General features: G+C 37.9%; 1 protein-coding gene across 2 annotated transcripts; it reads right to left on the bottom strand.

Annotated features, from left to right (window-relative positions):
* Nucleotides 1-976: 976 nt before the first annotated feature.
* On the bottom strand, nucleotides 977-19332 carry HRH2 (histamine receptor H2). Of its 2 annotated transcripts, XR_008353982.1 has the most exons (3): nucleotides 18211-19332; nucleotides 5183-5342; nucleotides 1182-1302 (listed from the first exon to the last, which is right to left on the bottom strand). XR_008353982.1 is itself a non-coding variant. In XM_053462976.1 (2 exons), the coding sequence occupies exons 1-2, from the start codon at nucleotides 19329-19331 to the stop codon at nucleotides 1107-1109; spliced, it is 1317 nt and encodes a 438-aa protein (XP_053318951.1). In that variant the 5' UTR covers nucleotide 19332; the 3' UTR covers nucleotides 977-1106. The 2 variants fall into 2 exon arrangements, 1 of the variants encoding a protein (XP_053318951.1); XM_053462976.1 differs by lacking the exon at nucleotides 5183-5342 and having other exon boundaries at nucleotides 977-1302.
* Between the last annotated feature and the right edge of the window lie 418 nt (nucleotides 19333-19750).

Genomic DNA, 19750 nt, shown 5'->3' with positions numbered 1-19750 from the left:
GCAAATAGGGGGTATAAGGCATTTTTCTGGGGGTAGAGTGGCAACCCTGGGGGGAGATGTGTATAACTGGGGGGGCAGGTTGGCAAATAAAAGGAAATAAAAAAATATATTTTTTTCTCAATCATAGCTTTTATTAAATATGAAAAAATTGTTTCCATGAATTAATATTTACTAGTAAAACTTTTTTTCCTATAGGGTAGTCTTATATTCAGGCTTTTTGTTTTTTCCCTAAATTAATATTTAGATTTTGGGGGTCGTCTTATAATCGAGCAAATACGGTAGTTACATTCTCATAAGGATCATGTGTAAGACAAACGAGCTCTGTGTGTACATACATTATTCATGATGTTACAAAAGAATGTTAAGAACAATGTGCCATATATGTTATCTATAGATATGGTATCTATTTTTATACTTTTAATAATTTATTTTGGGCTAGCTTCTTAAAGAAAAATAAGCACCATGCATAGTTACAAAAATAAATATAATTTTACATGAACCAATATCTGGTCAAGTTTCAAGTGCAGATGTAAGTTATTTCACCCATCCTCATAGTACATTCCCTAAAGTAAATGACAGGTACTGCAATTTTGGAGTGCAATCACCTGTAATGACTACATTCAGTGTGCGTTAATAAAGAAAGTGCTTTTCTGGCTTCTTCTGGCATGGTGTGTGAAATAATAGCGGTTCAATGGGTGCAGAAATTGCCAACTGACACTTGCCTGTGGCTAAGCAGTAGGCTGTACTGAGAGTCGTCACAGCTTCCTCTATGACCACCAATGGTAGGGAATGATATTTGGAAGCAAGGTTCAGGGAAAGACAGGCCTTTGCTTGTTTGTTGCCATAACTTAGTCAATTCACAGTGTTTAGAGTATCCAGCTCAAGAATACACAAGATTTTAAAAAATGTTATAGCTTACAGGACACAAGTAAAAAAAAATCTAAAACTTTTAATTTGAAGTTTTGGACAAGGATTTCCAAGAATTTGCAACTGTGGGTTGGTAGAAATATACTTCATAAAAAATAAAACATCCAGTCATGGACCTCATCCTTGGATGGCAATCCAGCTAAGAACAGACATGACAACTCTGCCATTTTGGTGTATTCTTAGGGCAGGGTATCAGGGATGCGTGAAGACAATAGGATTCCAGGCTCAGGCATTTGTGTTTCATCTAAAGCTTCATCTGTGGTATTCTTTAACATAGAGGTCCTTATGTCCTGCTTTGAGAGGAAGTTAAGCAGCCATAGTCCTCTCCTGCAGGTTGTGAAATCCAAGCACTTACTGCACAGTTTACGTTGATCCCTGTAAAAAAAATGATGCCAAAATAAATGCTCAGCAAATGTGATTTATGAAAATATTAAACAGTATCTTCTAGTGCTTACTGGCACAACATATTTGTCATTTTTTCAGTTACACTTTAATGATAGATTAACAAAAAACATGGATACACATCTTTTTGTTACATTTTGGTTAATGACGGATATTTAAAAGAAACACACACTTTTTTTTTGCTAGAAATGTAATCTTGTGTTTTGTACCATCTAACGCTGAACCTTGCAATCTGTCAATTTATTTGTGAAGAATGGAGAATGCATTAGTTACGTCACGGGCCATCTTAAACCAGCAGACTCTTTGATCTCTAAACCTGCTCTACAACTCATTAAGTTCGGTAGCTGAGCAAATGGAATTGGTTTTCTGAAAAACCTGTTCATATAATTTAATTCTCTAAAACATGCAAGCTAAATTTTAGAAAAATCATTGGCCTGAATATATGGACTGGGTTGTGTTGCTTAATTGAGTAAAAGGTACCAAGTATAGATGTACGTGCGATGTCAAGGTCAGCTTTGCATTGAAGAATCCAGATTTAGGATCCATACTAGGTCAAGCTTGTTAGGGAGACCTTTTTCCTGCTTCACGAGTGAATGGAGATTTTGTGAATGAGAAAAATGTAAAAAAAAAATAGAATCATCGTTTATTTTTCCCCAAATCCTTTTATAAATATTATGAATAGATCTGTCAGTTTCCCAAAACATTACTTATACTATGTAAACCTACACTATACTGTTTACAAATAGCACTAGAAAGAGAGCGAAAAGGTGACAGTAACAGGGTTATCCTGGTCACAGGTATGGATAATTAGAATTATTTCTCTCCTTCTCTCAATATATTCTCTGGTCCAAGTGAAATTGTGGACGGAAAAGAGAAGATGACCTTGAATTAGTTGAAACTGGATAATACTTGTGGGTTTTCTTATGGTCACAATAATGGGTTTTACATTTATTCTACATTTAATTCAGTTTAAATGTAAAACGGATAATTCATTTTGTATCATACATTAGACTATTTGGGGCTAGTTTTCTGTTTCTTGGTTGAATGTTTACTAAAGACACCACATTGATATCCCACTCCAATACACACGCTTATTATTCCGTATAGCTATTCATAAACATTCCTGCTTCAAAGGGATGCAAATGAGTGTTTTAATAAACTGCTACTTATTTATTTACTCCCACACAATGAGATCAAGTCAATAAAAGTGGCCAATCGGGAGCACTGCATCACCATGCTCACTCTGCTTTACCCTAGGGCTGCTGGGTTCAATTATAAACCCCACAGTATCTATGTATAGATATGAATAATAAGATATGCTCAAATGTTGTTGACGCCGCAAAAAAAGAGGCAGCTTTGTGGCCATGGCATATGAGATCTCAAAATACTAACCTGTGTGCGTTAGGACTGAAATAAGCATATTCCAGAAAGCTAGAGAAAATCCCATCCGAAGGAAAACGCTGTCCAACGGCCGACATTTTTTACAGCAGTTATATTAACCTTGTGTTCAACTGGTTACTTAGATCATTTAATCAGCCCAGAGGCTTATAACAGTGACAACAAGACCAGCCCTGACCCATCTAAACATAAAGTCAGATGTGAAAGCTAGCAGCCTAGCAACTTCATGTGAAAGTGTTAGTTGAGATGAAAAGCCTCAGGTGTAAATATCTCTGACATTCAACACAGTGGAGAAGCTTGATCAAAGAGACAACACAGCTGTGATATACAGTATATATATATATATATATATATATATATATATATATATTTGGGACCATGTATCACTAGAATCATAATGGTATGAAGCATGGAAATGTTATATAAAAATAAAACAAAAGAATGGCATACATCTGCAAGCCAGTTTACATGATAATCGAATTCATTCAACTCTCACACTCCACTTTAATGCATATGAAAGCTCAATTTCACTGTACACGTTATCTTTTAAGCATTCATATGTACAGAAAGATTAATCAGAATCTTCTCTATACATCTGGTATTTTCCCCTTGGCCCAGCTCCCCAGCGCATTAAAATGCATATGACGGCTGGAGTGCCCCTTTAAAGACAGGCTTACCAGCATCCCTGGGTACTTGTGTGCTCTGGCTACCGGGAGCCTACTCTTTGGGACGCCGACAGGACTGCCCATTGATGTCAGTGGGCATTCCTGCTGAAGTTGGGGGCGTTTCCACTGAGGTCAGTGGAGGTTCCCTGCTGACATAGTGGGAAATATCCCCATTTAAAGGGGAAATGGACGTGGAGTGGGGTGTGTCAAGACCCCATTCCCTCAGCCCGGTGGATTGGTGTGTTGACCTGGAGAACCAGAGAAGCGGCCAAGCCCAGAGAGTTCCCAGGTATGCTTTCTTGCCCCTTTTCCAAATGAGGGCTAGCGCCAGAATAGATCTGGTCGAGGGTGACATTCTATAACTTCTAATAACTCTAAACACTGTGGTGGCATTATGTGGTTTGCAATTGCTCATGCCCCCATTTCCCATCATCCCTAGTTTGTTCCATTTGTGACCACATGCTCACTCCCTTAGGTTCATGCTGCAAACTCCCTGTCTGAGCAACAGATCTCTGTTAGTCCTCTACACTCATAAGCAAAATAAAACAAAAACAAAGGACTAACAAAGTGGAGCCCAAAACGAATTCTGAAATTGAGCCCTTCTCCATTTCCTTATGCATATACTATGGGAAAAAAGAGGCTATGTACTTATTATTTGACCTTGGTCAAAGGAGTGTATAAATGAAACTCATGGATCTACTGTAGCACTAAAAATAAAACACCGCAATAATAGTAAAGTCTGGGCGCCAGCCTCAGTGGCTCTGTTCCAGGTCAAGTTTCAGCCTTATCACTGCTTGTTGGAGCAGAGAACAAAAAAAAAACCGTGGACAAGGTGAAGGCGACTTTGAAGCTATCAATGAGATGTACTCATTCACCACAAAAAGGAAACAAAAAATGTAAACCATATCAACAGAGATATCAACCAAGTAGCTGCTTCAAAAGATAATGTGAGGGAGTGCTGTCTACTTATTTCAAAAGGGTCACTGATTTCAGATTCAACCCTTTGTGTGCTTAGTGTCAAGAAACTTTTCCCCCTTGAAAGGCTTTGGCGCTTTTCATAGTTAGATACGGGAGAACACTTAATAAACATCTTACACTTTATCTAGGGAAACATATATTTTCAGGGCAGTTAAGCTGGTCATAGATACCTTTTTTATGAACATACAAAAACATTTTGGACTCACTTTTCAGGACTTTAACTCCTATCACTCTTATTAGCATTCTGGCCGAGCGATTGTTTAGGACAGGGAGCAACATTCTGCTAAATAGCAAATACGCATAGAACAGCTTATCGTCTTCCTAAATAATCTAGTTTTATTCCAAACCTACAATGTGACAAGCAATAACTAGCACTTTAATAAGGTATTATTTATTGAAACCTGTACAGGTCAACATTTCAGACATTCCTTGCAGCTTTTATATGCCTATACAAATTACCTCTGTGCTGGACGTCCTCTACGCTGTTACTGTATATAACAAAGTTCCAAGTCAACCTTCCTCACTAATCCTATAACGTATGTTGTGTCAAATTCTTATCTTGTTTTTATATTGCACAAACTATGTGTAATCCATCAGCAGCTCTGGATACCGTCAGCATGAAATTTTCCAGAATTCAACAATAAGTTTAATTAATATCAAATATATAAACACAATGCTGGACTCCTGCTTCCTGAACATTTTAAAAAAAAGTTGTTGTGGACATTAACTAGTGAAGCTCGTTTGTGCATCGCTTGGAGTGTGTACATATTTTCATATTATTGGTGTAAATAATATTTGAACCCCATACTCACCCATGTACCTTTGCCAATTTTGACTTATCTCCAGGAACACCCCCACTTGGTCCTTAGTTCATGCTGGGCTCTGCAGAGGGCAGCCAGGACTGAAAGGTTATAGTGGAATGCTTTGCACCAGCCTACAGATCATGGACAGCAGGAAACTTATGGTCCTGAGCTAGAAAGGGTTAAATTATGGAAAAAAATAGGTATCAGCTTGAATATATGTGCATTTGGTTACTCAGTGGAAGGGAAGGAAGGAATTTCAATAAAACATATTTGGAACATTTTTAAACTATAATATTCCTAAAGGAAAGATGTTATACACCAAGATCACTTAATGGGGTTAAATTGAGTTTATTGACGGTGTCACAATTCCTTTTCATTTACAAGTAAATGTTTTGCCCTCATTGCACCATGAACTCCGTAGTTTGGAGTATGTTTGAATTTCATAAAGTCAAATATTCCTAAAATATTTATTGAGGTATATAGGCATCAGGCCTTGTTTAAAAAGAATAGTTCCCTGGAGAAACGAATGCTTGTGGGCCCCACACAAATTCCTCACTCACCCCATTAGGATTTCCATATCTCCAGGGGCATACCTAGAGTATTTGGCACCCGGGGCAGATCCCGTATGTGGCACTTCCTCCCCACAAAAAAAAAATTATGTTGGCAAGAATATTTATTTCACAAATTTGTCAATTTGGAAAAAAACAGGAATCTGAAAAAAATAACTTATTAACTTATAAATAAATTAAGTGTCTGTGCCACCGCTGCCCCTGAAACAGCCTGTGCCACCACTGCCCCTTTAGCAGCCTGCCTGTGCCACCACTGCCCCTTTAGCAGCCTTGAAGCAGACTGCCCCTCGCCCCCTTAGGTACGCTACTGCATATCTCTCCTTCGGTTAAGTATCCCTCTATTATTCTGCCCTCTTCTTTCACCTCTGTTCAGCACGGGTGATCACAGGCTTATCTCTTGAGCCCTGTTTTGGTTCTTAGCCTCCTTTTAAAGAAGGTCCTGTGTGGACCAGGCTAGCGTATGTACCGTATTTATCGGCGTATAACACGCACCCTCATTTTAACAAGGAAATTTGAGTAAAAAAGAATACATTTAATATAAATGACTTGGAAGCTCTGAACTTAATGTTGGGATAATATTTATTACAATATAACATTTATTGTAACATTTATACCACTTATAAGGCAAATATGAAAGAAAAAGCACCTCTTTGAGCAAAAGAACCGAACAAAAAAAACTTACTCAGAATCAATGCTATCTGGGAAACCACACACACTAAGACACACTCACAGACACACACACGCCAACACACTCAGACACACACACTCAGACACATTAAGTTCATATATTACTCCCTACCTTTTGGGAGATCTGGTATGGGTCCTCTTTATCTTTCAGCGTTTTTACTTTTTGCGCATCAGAGAGGTCGCGCGAGAGAGCTGTGCAGGGGAAGATTGTGCAGCTCTAGGATTTATCGGCGTATAACACGCAAGTAGGGTTTCAGCTTCATATTTTAGTTTAAAAAGTTCATGTTATACGCCAATAAATACGGTATTTAGTTCTATTTAAAAATGTTCTCTGTGTTTTCATTGCAAATAACCAATGCCAGTCATCATCAGACACAGCTAATCCTTTAAGAGACTCTTTTAATGGCATAGGCAAACAATGTTATATGTTACAACAGCTCAAGTCTTCTCCTATAATGCCTGATGTGTTTGCAGAATACATGGCAAGGGATCAGAGACCATTCCTCCATAAATAATCTCTCCAGATCCTTCAACATTTTCGACGTCGGCACTGGTGAACTCTCCTTTTCATTTCACCCCTCAGGTTTTTTGTGGGGTTCAAGTCGGGGGACTGGGATGGCCATGGTAGGACTTTGATTGTATGGTCAGTAAAGCATTTTTGTGTTGATTTTGATGTACGTTTTGGATCATTGCCCAGCACGAACATCCAACCACGGCTCATTTTAAGCTTTCTGGCAGTCAGGTGTTCATTTAATATCTGTTGATGCCATGTATCCTAACAAAACGTCCAGGTGCTCTGGTAGAAAAACAGCCCCAAAACATTAAAGAGTCACCACCATATTTAACCATGGCATGAGGTACTTTTCCATATGGCTACCTCTTTGTGTGTCAATAGAACCCGATCTTATTTTAAGTTTCAGTAGTGTCTGGCAAACTGAAGACGGTTTGTTGTTGGTTGAGAGTAGAGGCTTTTTGTTGAAACTCTTCCAAACAACCTGTGTTGATGTAGGTGACATCGGATTGTAGTTTTGGAGATGCAACTAATTAACACTCATCACAGCTTTATTCCTTCCAGGAAGTCATGGTTACACAATTTCCTGTTCTTAGTCACCCAAGTGCACTAAAATATGTAAAATATCAATGAGAATATACTTATATATTTAACATTTTTTTGGATAAACCTGTGTTGTGTTTGCAATTGTTTGATATCCATGGGAGCAGAGTATTTGTGTGTATTTTTTGAAGAAAAGATCAAAAGGCTAAACAATAAAGACAATTTTTCACAGCATTATTTGCTCATATTTACTAAGGATGTAAATTTTAGTGGCACTGTAGCATTCAGCACTGCTAGGGTTGAAGTCACATAAATGAGATAGCTCTCTGCCAAAAATGTGTTAATGCCTCATTATAACCTAAATTATAATCTTATCTATCTGCCTAATGCAATGGGTAACTGATTTTATCTTAAATACCTATTACATACGCGTACTTGAAAGAGAACTACTAGCTATTGCATGCAACACTACCTGCATATCTTGGAATGGCACAAAACAGGAATGTCCTGGAAGGTATCCTATGGACTTCCTAGTAAATACGACATAATTCTTTCAGTTCCTTACAGTTATACATGTGTCTGCAGTTTTACACAGGGTATAAAACAAAGATGCCTGCTGGCAATAGTTAATAAACATAGTAATACAGTTAGGTTTGATTTAAGCGTCCTTCACCAGGTATGCAACCAAGCTCTGCAAAGTTTTGTGGCTGTGGAAAATGTTCCAAAACAAGCTGATTAACCCATCTCTGTATATTCAGCTGCTGAATATAGTTTATCTAATGGATTTACTCTGGGATCCTTTGTTTAATGAGCCCAGGGAAGGGTCCACCACCGTCGGTTAAGTTTCTTGGGATGAGGAAGTAGGCAGCTATGTGTCAGGATGATAGCTGGGTTTTTTTGTATTAATGGCTGATTATGTGCTCCTTTAGCAGCAATAACGAAGTAATCGTTTTCTGTATGAATTTATCAGTGTCTCACAATGTTGTGGAGGAATTTTGCTGTGAATTAGAGTCTGAGACTCTTGGGTTTTTTGCAAAATCCTCATGCATTGCTTGGTCTGCCCTTAGGGTGAATTTGATGGTACATCCACATCTGGGAAGACTGGCAACTGTCTTCAATGTTTTCCAGTTTTTAACCCCTTAATGACAAAGCCCGTACATGTACCAGCTCAAAATGCATTGTTTTCAATGGGTTTGGGGACCGCCCATTGTCCTTAAGGGGTTAATAATCTCTCTCACTGTAGAATGATGGACTTATGTGTTGTTTGGAAATAGCCTCACAACCAATGTTCCATCTAATTTTTCTTAGTTGGCGTGCGCAGAAAATTTCTCTTGTGCAAAAAGTTTCACAGAGCAAACATTTGGACATGTGCGCTCTCTAAAAAAGCTATGTGCGCGCGCACAAGCGCACAGCTTAGAGGGAACACTGCTCACAAGCCTTCCCACATTGATGGGCAGCGACAATTGCTTCTCTTAAGATCATTGCTGATGTTTTTCCTCCTTGACATTGTGTAAACACATACCTGATTGCTCCAGACCCGCAAACTGCTAGAACTTCGGCTTTTATAGAGGTATTCAAACTTGCTTATCATCAATTCATCAATGGCATTTGATTAGCACCACCTGTCTGCTATTTAGCATCTTAATTTTTAACTACAAGTAAACTACACTGACATTTTTTGTTACCTTTCAAACTATTACTGACACATGGGGCTATGTCTTACTTTGTAGTTGTTTTCCATATGCACGACACAGTTTTGTTTTGTATACATGTGCTACAAAGGCTTGATTGATTTATCATGTTGGTGAATTTATATGATGAGTTTATATGTGCAGATGGCCAGCCTTCACATATAGATTGACACATCACTTGCTTCTCTCCTAAGTTACCAAGAAAGCTCATGCAGGAAACATAGAGACAGGAAACATAGTTTTGCCAGGAAAACTATAAATCCTGCTGCACACGCTTTATGTGTATGTCTGGGCAAATCTACAGTACGTAGATAAGACATTCTGCTATTTTTTTCTGTCTAGCATCCAGTGATGCTTTCATACAGGCTACTGTACTTATGAAAAATTATGTTCCGACATTACAAGTTTAAGAGCAGTTATCTTAGCATGGAACAGGGTACAGTAAAGTGTAAAATGATTTCTTAAAAAATTTCCTGATACTGCCTAAATAACGCGGAAACGTGCACAGATTTAATTAATTTAAATGCATTATGGAAATAACACAGCTATCCTGTTTGTATTCAAGAATAATTTAGATACTAAAACTGGAAAAAAAGAATAAAAAAGCCATAATTCAATTTTAGTTTAAAACAAAACTTGCTTAAAATATCTTTACCCGTATGATTACTAGTCAGAAGATGCCTGATGTTAATGGGAGGAGAAATTCACAGACTGTGAGAGAACACAGTCACATATACATTTCTATTTTTTTTATATCATATATATCATCAATATACACACGCCATCTGCATTTAAATCATAAATAGTATTGCAGTGTATAAATCCATTGATCTCTACCCCTCTATACGTGTGCTCAAAACATTCTATCTTACATAAGCTATGTTTTATTTTTCTGTTCTTTGTTAAACTTTTTAAATTTAGTAGCTTAATCTGCTTAAGGTAATAGAAAATAAAAACTTTGTGTTGTCAGATTATGGCTTTGAACAAAAGGAATATTTTAGAAGTAAAGATCTCTTCCAGAGAGCTAGAAGATGAGGCTCCCTACCGTCCTGTATATGGCATGTTCAGATACATGCCCAGACAGTTCAAGAAAACAATAGGTGTTCCTTCATATAGATACGTCTTTTTATGCCTCCTGCGGATTTTTACCGTTCTAGCTGATATTGGTGTTAGGGTTTATCTTTGATTGCGTATCATTTTTCCAACTTCTTTTTCAAAATAAGCCATGTAAAATATAATTGCAAAATAATATAATGCTAATATTAAATACTAATAAAAACATAAATAATATTGACATTTCAATCCCTATAATAATGTAATTGTTCTTTTCACTGCCACTGAAATGATTTTTACAATGCGTTTTACGAATACCTATTATAATAGGCAATGCCAACCTCGTAGTGGTGACTTAATGGGCCTAGTGAATAAGCACTAAATAAAATCTGCATATTTTTAATTTACTCTGTGTTCTAGCTTCTAGACCCTTGTTGGGCAGACTGGATGGACTGATTGGTTCTTATCTGTCGTCACTTTCTATGTTTCTATATTATATTGACTGTTCCATTGTATTATACAGTGGTTTCCTGAAGCCATTTTGGAAGGCCTCGGTGCAGGTTCGATGTGAGAATTCTTGTATAACATCATTTTGGTTTTAGATCCTTTTACTTGAGAAACATTCCCAATGCATCTTGTATTTTAGCGGTTCTTTTGAACCATGGTATTAACTTTAATATTCTACAGTAGCTGAGTGTGTACTTCTGAAAGATGTTGTAAAGCCATCTTACTTAAAAGGAAATATCAGCAAATGACGAGTACACTAAATGCGAGGAAAGCACACTGATGTTGAAAAGGCCAAACCTGTAAAGTACATGACCCACTGAGTCAAAAAGCTAAGAGTAACTCAGCATCTGAACAAAGGATTTCTAATGCTTTTCTCTGTAATTGTCTGGCCAGACAGCAAAGACTGCTGGATCTTGTAGCGGTAATTTGTCAAGGTGACAGGATCGCAGTTAAGACTAATTCTATCCTGTCTGTTTGTACTATTGAGCTTTAGTGGTTCTATTTATCACTGATGGGGGAAAGATTATTAGCAATAAAATTTAAATTTGCTTGTGCTTGTCCCGTTTACAGTGATTGCAAAATGTTTCAACATGATTAACAATGACACACAACTCAAGCCCTACATGAATAGGACACTAAAGCTACAGGTGCTTACCCCACTAATAGAATATTAGGTCATCTATTTGAATCCTCACTGAGTGCCCCACCTGTAGTCAAGCAGTGACTTTATGATTTGCTTACAATAAATTGGCTAAAAAAGTATTTGTCCTCTTATAAATAATTCAATATAATGGTGTTTACACATTATTATAAGCAATGTATGCTTTAGAAATCCACAATATTTGTCCACACTAGGAACAGCCATCTTAACATCTTAATCAGAGAGTACATTCCATGCCATCATATCACCCCTTTTGTTAAGTAGCTTATTACATACATACATATAATTTAACAGAAGATAAGAACCATTCAACTTATCTAGTCTGCCTGTTATTCTTGTTATTACACATCTATGTATAAGTATATGTGAGCTTGGATGTCTCTGTGTGTGAGCATTGATGTCTATACTAACTATGTGTGCATGGAAGTGTTTATATAAGTGTGTGAGCATGGAAGTCTATGTATAAGATAAGATGTATGAGATGGAGTGTGTGTTAGCATGAGTGGTGTGAGAGAAAGTGTGTGTGTTTGAATGAAGTGTACATGTGTGTATGAGTATGAGTGTGTATGTGTATTCGCATGTATAATTTGTGTGTGTTTACATATGAGTGTCACAGTGCATGGGGGGTACAGAGCAAACAAGGTACCGACAAGTTGTTTGGGGGCAATTATGGCACAGACCAAAAGTTTAGGGGCACTGACTAGCTCTGGGTAAAGATGGCACCGGGATGGGACTGATAAGCTGCTTAGGGCAAAGGTGGCACTCTGGGACATGTTGCTTGGTGAAGTGCTCAGTAAAGTAAAATTTCCTTATTACATCTAAAATTATTGTTAATTGATTCAGACCATTATTATATCAGCAATGTAGAACAGGAAAATAATTACATAATGCTAGTTTTACCAGATATCCAGTTTTAACCAGATAGGTCCCTTACTGTTAACTGTCAGGGGTCATGGAGTTAGCCTTAGATAACAAGCATATAGACAGCTTACACTTAGGCATTCCTAGGAACTTTCTGGCTCCGGATACCCGGAGCCCCCTTGTGGGATGCAGGTAGGAGGTCCCGCTGACGTAGACATCTCTATTGACTTATAGGCCTCGCTATTTTTAATGGGGACATGAACAGGAGTGTCCCATGTCCCATGTCCCGCAAGGGAAGGCTCAGTGTAGCCGGAGCTCAGAAGTTCCCAGCTATGTTAGTAAATGTCCCAACACCACTTCCCCCCCTTCCTTTACTATTTGGCTGTGTGCAGTTAAGGTTTAGAGTGCAGCCACACACTTGTGATTTATTGGCAACTGGCCTTAAAGTAAAGGGGCTCATTTTCTTGCTCCAGTTTCATATGATTAGTGTAACAATTGCACAACATAGATGCTATCCCTGGGAAATCATAAGAGAGACTCATTTAAAGTCACTCGAGAATACTCAGTTCATTTACTTGGAATATGTGGAATACTATGCAGATTGCAACCAGTTTGAAAGCAATAAAAGTATGCTTAACCCCTTAATGCCCAATGATGGCCCAGGCACATCAGACACAAAGGGTCAGTTAATGACCAATAACATGCCTGGCACGTCATTTAATTAAACAAGCTTAAAAAGTGATCTACCATCACTTTCTTCGCTTAACCCCTTCAATCCCCTATAGACGTACCGGGACGTCCAAAAAACGCCCACAAAGAAACCCCTATTGACAGCCTGGACTCCCCACTGACAGTAGAAGCCGGCTTTGCCGGCTTTCTGCTGTCCGATCACCCGTAACAGCTTCCGGCATGAAAGCCGGTAAGCTGTTACCGGTAAACTGCAGTTGCAAACGCGCGATCGGGCATTCCCTTCCGGGTTACGTCACTGCTGACGTAACCCGGAAGGTCATCGGAGGACAGGATATCCCCTGCGGGGATATCCTGCCCTCCGATGAGGCACAGAGACGCTGCAATCTCTATGCAGGTCTGTGAGGACCTGCATAGAGATCACAGTGTGATCGGTGCAGGGGGATCGCGGGGAGGGGAGTGAGAGACCATCTCTCTCACTCCCCCTCCCGTCCTGTAAGAGAAAAGCTGAAAAAAAAAAAACGTTAGGCATTTAAAAAATAATATTAAATAAATCATTAAAATAATAATATAAATAATACTAAAAAAAATTATAATGTGAGCTGTGATGTCACTGTGACATCACTGGTATGTTCAGGAGGTCCCTAGGAGGACCTCTAACCATTAATGTGTAAAAAAAAATTATAAAAAATACAAAAAATGTAAAAAAAATTAAAATAAAAAAAATATTTAAAAAAATATATAAAAAAAGATAATAAAAAAAATTCTTAAAAAAACCTTACATCCCATTGCCCTAGCATAACATCTAGCCAGTATAACCCTCCTGCCCCCGTTCACAACCCCCAAACCCGTTAAGCCATAGGCATAAAAATTATACAAAATTGTACACCTAATAGAACGCTCCCTGGTGCTGGGAAAGTCTGGAAAATCTATATAAATTAGGTATTTCTGAAATCAGGACATCTGAATTGATAAACTTGGAGGGGATTTTCCATCACTTTACCTAATTTTGTGAGGATTCAGAGGGAAAATGTAAAAAAAAATTAGTTTATTTTTCTAATCTTCGCTAGTTTTTACTAAATTTCTCATTCTAAATTTTCAGCTAATCATCCAACTATGGTATCAAACGAAAGCTCTATCTCTCCTTGAAAAAACAATATATAGTTTACATGGGTACACTATTCACAGGAAAAGAGAATAATCGCTAAACCGACATACCCCAAAAATGGCAAAATTGCTCTGGGCTTTGAGGTACCAAAAACCCCTGGGATTGAAGGGGTTAAACAGTGCTGCTGTAATGCCTCGATGTCTGGACCCTCCCCGGGGCGTCAACCTCTGCCATACACTGTATGGCGGCAGACGCCCCTTTTAAAAGAGTAGTGAGGCATTCAGTGTCACTGAACACTCACCCCAGGACGCGCCGTGACCGCTGGGGAGCTATACATTTATACCTGAAGTACAATTTGTGTGGAAAAAAATACAAAAAAAATTACTACCACAAACTTTGGCAAAGGCTGGTGGTAGAATCCCATGCATGGAAATGGTTAAAATACTAACATTTGAAATACCTTGGAGTGTCTAGTTTTCAAAAAATATATGGTTTAGTGGCGTAAACTGCATTAGCCGGCTTTAAAGATACCCGAAATAGCACATGGGCCAGAATGACCAGACTTGGAAAAAATTTGATTTTGAAATAGCAAAACGCTACTTGTACTTATTGCCCAATGACTTGTGTGGGTACACTAAATGGGTGAGGAGAAAATTATATCTAAACACGAGCAACGCAAAAGTGTTAACACCCTTTGTTCCAAAAGTAAAAGTTAGCCTGCTCCTTAAGGGGTTAAAGGTCTAGTAAAGCTTTATAATGTTCTGAAAATGTATGTTACAGAGGTAAATAAGCACATTTTCTACTATAATACTATTGTAGGGAATACATATTTTCTGATATTTATTACACAATTTCAATGGTTTCCTAATAATGAAATATATTTTCCAGCTTCCCTATAAAAAAAATAGAAACTTGTTGGCTGTTCCATGTTGACATAAGTAAGGATCAGTACCGGGCGGGCTGTTGTATGCATGGAGTGGTGTTATGTCAAATAATGTGTCCTTAAATACACATTAGTCTAAAGTAATCTACATAATGTATTTGGCATGATATAATGATAGAACAATAATAATATTAGCCACAACTGGTTCATAGCACTCAATGAGAGACATTATATGAGCTTTTTCAGCTGGAAAGAGGACTATCAAGCTCTTGGAGAAACACTAATAATCCTTCAACATTCAATGCACACCACACAATATAAGTACTAGATGGGTTAATAAAAAAACAAAAAACGTCAGCAGAAATATTTTATATGATTATCTGCGTCTTTTCAACAGCAGATAAGGGGCCGTGTTTATCATATCCTTCTGTTTATGGCCCATTACATCTAATGTATACTATTTTTTTTATACAGCTTTGATTTAGTGCATCGGTAGAAGGATTATGAAAAATTAAGGGACGTGCATATGATCATTTGAAATTAAATTCGTCATAGCATAGCTTGTAGTAAGTTTATGTCATATTTGTGATCCATTTAACTATAGGAGAACACTATAAAAAAGGAGTAAGTTGACAGATAAAAATGTCCTTGACAAATAAGAATGTATTTCTTTTACACACTCTCATTTCAAATGTCATTCATTATTTATAGTAAGAAAAATGAGTAATTAGTACTAGTTGGACATAATTTAACAATAATATTTTTGCAGTGGATATATTTTAGAATATCTCAACATAATCAATAATCTTGGGCATAATTTAACATTTGGGAAAACAATACAAATTCGTTAAATTAATAGTTTAACTTTAGGACTGATGTATAATCAACGTTAGATTTGAATGCTGTTACTCATTAAAAGAAAATGAGAAATGTATGCTGTAGAATGCATGTTACAGCAGGTATAGCTTTAGCCTTCATCAAGAAATATGTTACCATATTGATCCTAATGCAATCTGTTGCTAGTGTTCTCGGGCCCTATAGGTTACAGCGCTTTATCTCATGCTGACACCTTACGTCAGAAACACTTATACAAAAAGAACCCATTGTTTTCCCTGTGACCCTGTAGAAGGACGTGCTATCAAATGGAAACTCTGGTTGGACGTTATCACAAATGTCCAAGTGCGGCCACATTCCTCAGGACACAAAGTCAGAATATTATTAAAATGCTCCCATTTTTTTCCTTCTTAACTGGTTTAAAAGCTATGCATTGTTCAGTTCAATCATTTCTTGTTAAACATTGTCTCAAAGTAACAAGACTCAATTCAATCACATATGAACTAAACAGACACTCCATATATATTTTAATGCATATAATAACTGAGAGTCCCTTTAACCCCTTAAGGACAATGGGCGGTCCCTAAACCCATTGAAAACAATGCATTTTGAGCCCGTATATGTACGAGCTTTGTCATTAAGGGGTTAAAATGATTGGTTATATCCCCTTACAAGAGTTCCAGTGGGGTCTAATGAGATTCTCTAAGTGTATGAGCAGAAAATGCTCCCATTAAGTACAATGACCGGCAGCCAAAAGTAGCTCGAAATTATGGAGGGGCAGTTTGTTGCTGGGGCTGCGGCTTCTACTTAAGGTTAGTGGTTTTATTTTTTGCTACAGGTAAATCATGCATATTATAAAACTTACATTATTTAAATATGATTGTTGGTGAGGCTGCATGGGACGGTAAATGATCTCTTTACAATGCGAGATACTATGTTTGAAAACACTCATTGCTTCTCTGTAACACACACTATGCACTCCCACTGACGTTTAATTCGCATTGCTGTTTTTTGTCCACGCTTTGTCGTCTTGCTCTTGAAATCACCTTACCCTGCTCTTTTTATCATATCTCTATCTGAGGAATGCTTTTTTCATTTTATATACAATAGAAAAGTAAACAGTCTTCCTGCAGAGTAAACCCATACACTCACACCACCATTTGTTTTAAGTATATTTTAGCTGCCTAGCTAGTGGTAAAAGTTAAAGACGATCTAAAAGTAAAATAAACTAAATTTGGCGTGGCTATCTTTTACAGTTAATCTAGGATGACAGCATTTGTTCACCAGATTCTGAAGTATGGATGTTTTTTTTGTTGTCACTGAGCTATAAGTGACACCGTCTCCTCGAATCTTCCCGACTTTTTATAACCCTTTATAGTCGCCTATTAGTGCAGATGCTGCGATATTGCAACCAACTTGCAAAACACCCCTTTTCACATACACAGTACCTGTTTTACGTTGCCCTTGAAAAGGTTGCAGTCAGTCTCACTACCTGGATGATACCAATGAAAACGGAACTACTTATATTGCTATACCTACTTTTTATAAGGCTTATCGTTCAATGAAAAAAGAGGATGTTCTGATAAACATTATAAATCACTTCCAAACCTGGCTCTATCACTCCCGCCTAAAGTTTTAAAAAAAAAAACTGCACAAAGTTAATGGCAGCCATGTACCTATGGGACACCGGCTAATCTAATATTTATTTCCAGGATGTCATGTATGAGTGGATGAGATGAATTTCTTCTAGTGCCATGTTTGTAACAACAAATAAATCATTGTGGCACCAGTAAACGAGGAACCCTTACCAAGTAAAATCAAAAAGAGTTCAACTGTACTACGCGACTTTTCAATAAGAGCGTTGAATTCCAGTTGATCTCAATGGGAGCTCAACATATATTAAGATATACTATCTGGGTCAAGATAAGTATGCCAGGGAGGATAAACAATGGATTGAAATGTGCAATTATATATACATACATATTTAGAGGATTCTAAAACTGAACTTTAATTGTGGTTGTCTGCTGCATTGACACATTCATTCGCTACACTTTTACAGCATGTGGCTGTGCTTATCCAGCAGGTGTCCACACACTAAAAGATGCCCGCTTGAGTTGCAATAGTGGCGAGAGGCGCTAATGTCCACTGAACAACTGTGTATAATTATACCAATGATTTATTGATTGGTCTCATTATTTGTTGATGTTCCCCTACTTGGCATTTGTCAGCTGGGCGAGGCTATATTCCCTTTCGACTGCATTTTAGGAACACTAATAAGTGATTCTGTGACATTAAAATCCTAGCATTAGTAAGCAGAATTAGAACAAAAGCAGCCAGAGTCTGCTGGGCTAAGAAAACTAGTCAGTTTCCCGATTTTGTGATGGAATTCATTTTTTGATAGCCTTTAACATTAGATAAGATTACATGGAAAGTATGCGTTACCTCTCTAATGTGCTTCCAATGAATGAACTGCCTTCTTTCCCATTCTCTTGTAATTTGTGTATCTTCTCCTCCTGGATATGTTGCATTTCTTGTGGTGTCCTCTCCCCAGGACGACGAATGTGAAGTAGTGTCAGTGGTGTTTCATTGCTCAAGGGCCCCACTCGCCGGCAATGAAGTAAACGCTGGTAAGCTGTGCGGAAGTCTCTGTTCAGAGCAGCATATAAAATTGGATTGAGAGCGGAATTGGCATAGCCTAACCACAACACAATTAAGAAGGCTGTCTCATCCACTTCAATGTCATTGACTCCTTGGTATGTAAAGACTGTAAAATAAGGGAACCAACAGATAATGAAAGCCCCCATTACAGCTGCCAAAGTCACAGTTGCTTTATGTTCTCGGACTGTGGGTAGTGTGGGGCTAACAGCATTGCTACAGTTGGCATGGTTAATCCTCTTGGCTTGTTCCCTTGCGATTTTAAAGATTCGATAATACATCAGACACATAATAAACAAGGGGAGGTAGAATGTAAGTAGGCCATCCACCAACACATACTCCTTATTCAATTCCAATTTGCATTCCTTGCTGTCATCGTCATCTCTAAAGTTCTGGATTATTTTATCTTTTGTGTTCCAACCCAGATGGATGGGAAGGAATGAGACCATAAGGGATACAATCCATATTACTCCCATAGCGATAGCCACCCGGCATGGAGTGACAAACATTGAATACTGAAGAGGAGCTGTGACACCATAATAACGGTCCAGGCTTATCATAAAAAGATTTAGGATAGAAGCTGTACACAACATGACATCCAGGCTGGTGTAAATGTTGCAGAAGGTTGCCCCAAATGGCCATTCTTCTTGTAACAGATGCAAGGCTGAGAATGGTAGCACCAAAAGACCAAGTAGCAAGTCTGTGATGGCCAAGGAGACAATAAAACAGTTGGTCATGCTACGGAGCCTCCGGTCAAAGCCCACAGCCAGGCATACAACCACATTGCCACATATGGTGATTATAATTATGAGAACAAGCACAACACCAATAAGCACATTATACAGGATTGTCTTCCAGCAAGTTACCACAGAATCTTTAAGGTCATCACCCATGACAGGAGAACACATTGCTTCAATCCTGCAGTTTTTTTCACTTCCTGGACTTGCAAACAGCTAAATTCGCAGGGGCTGTGATACACTTTTACTTCATGTGCAAAATGGGGGAGTGTTTGAACTTGGGTGTTTGGGCGTGGACAAGATAATAAATAGCCTTTGGCCATTCAAACATAAAATTGATTTTATTAGGTAAAGGGGGTCCAGCAATGCACTGTATTAGTCTGCATTGCTGGACCCCTACAGCAGAATGTATATTAATTATATTATATAATTATATTAATTCTAAGAAGCGCTACCAACTATGTGTTACTTTACGCAATGAACATAAAACAGTCTCTGCTATTTCCATTAACAAAAACATGTCTTGATATAGATATCCTCTGTTTTCTTTATTTTTGATTCCCATCTATCTAAGGAACAAATCTAATGTT

The sequence above is a fragment of the Spea bombifrons genome, chromosome 4 (assembly GCF_027358695.1).
Source record: "Spea bombifrons isolate aSpeBom1 chromosome 4, aSpeBom1.2.pri, whole genome shotgun sequence".
NCBI lineage: Eukaryota > Metazoa > Chordata > Amphibia > Anura > Pelobatidae > Spea > Spea bombifrons.
Note: the sequence above shows the minus strand (reverse complement) of the source record. Positions and strands in the feature narration are given on the sequence as shown.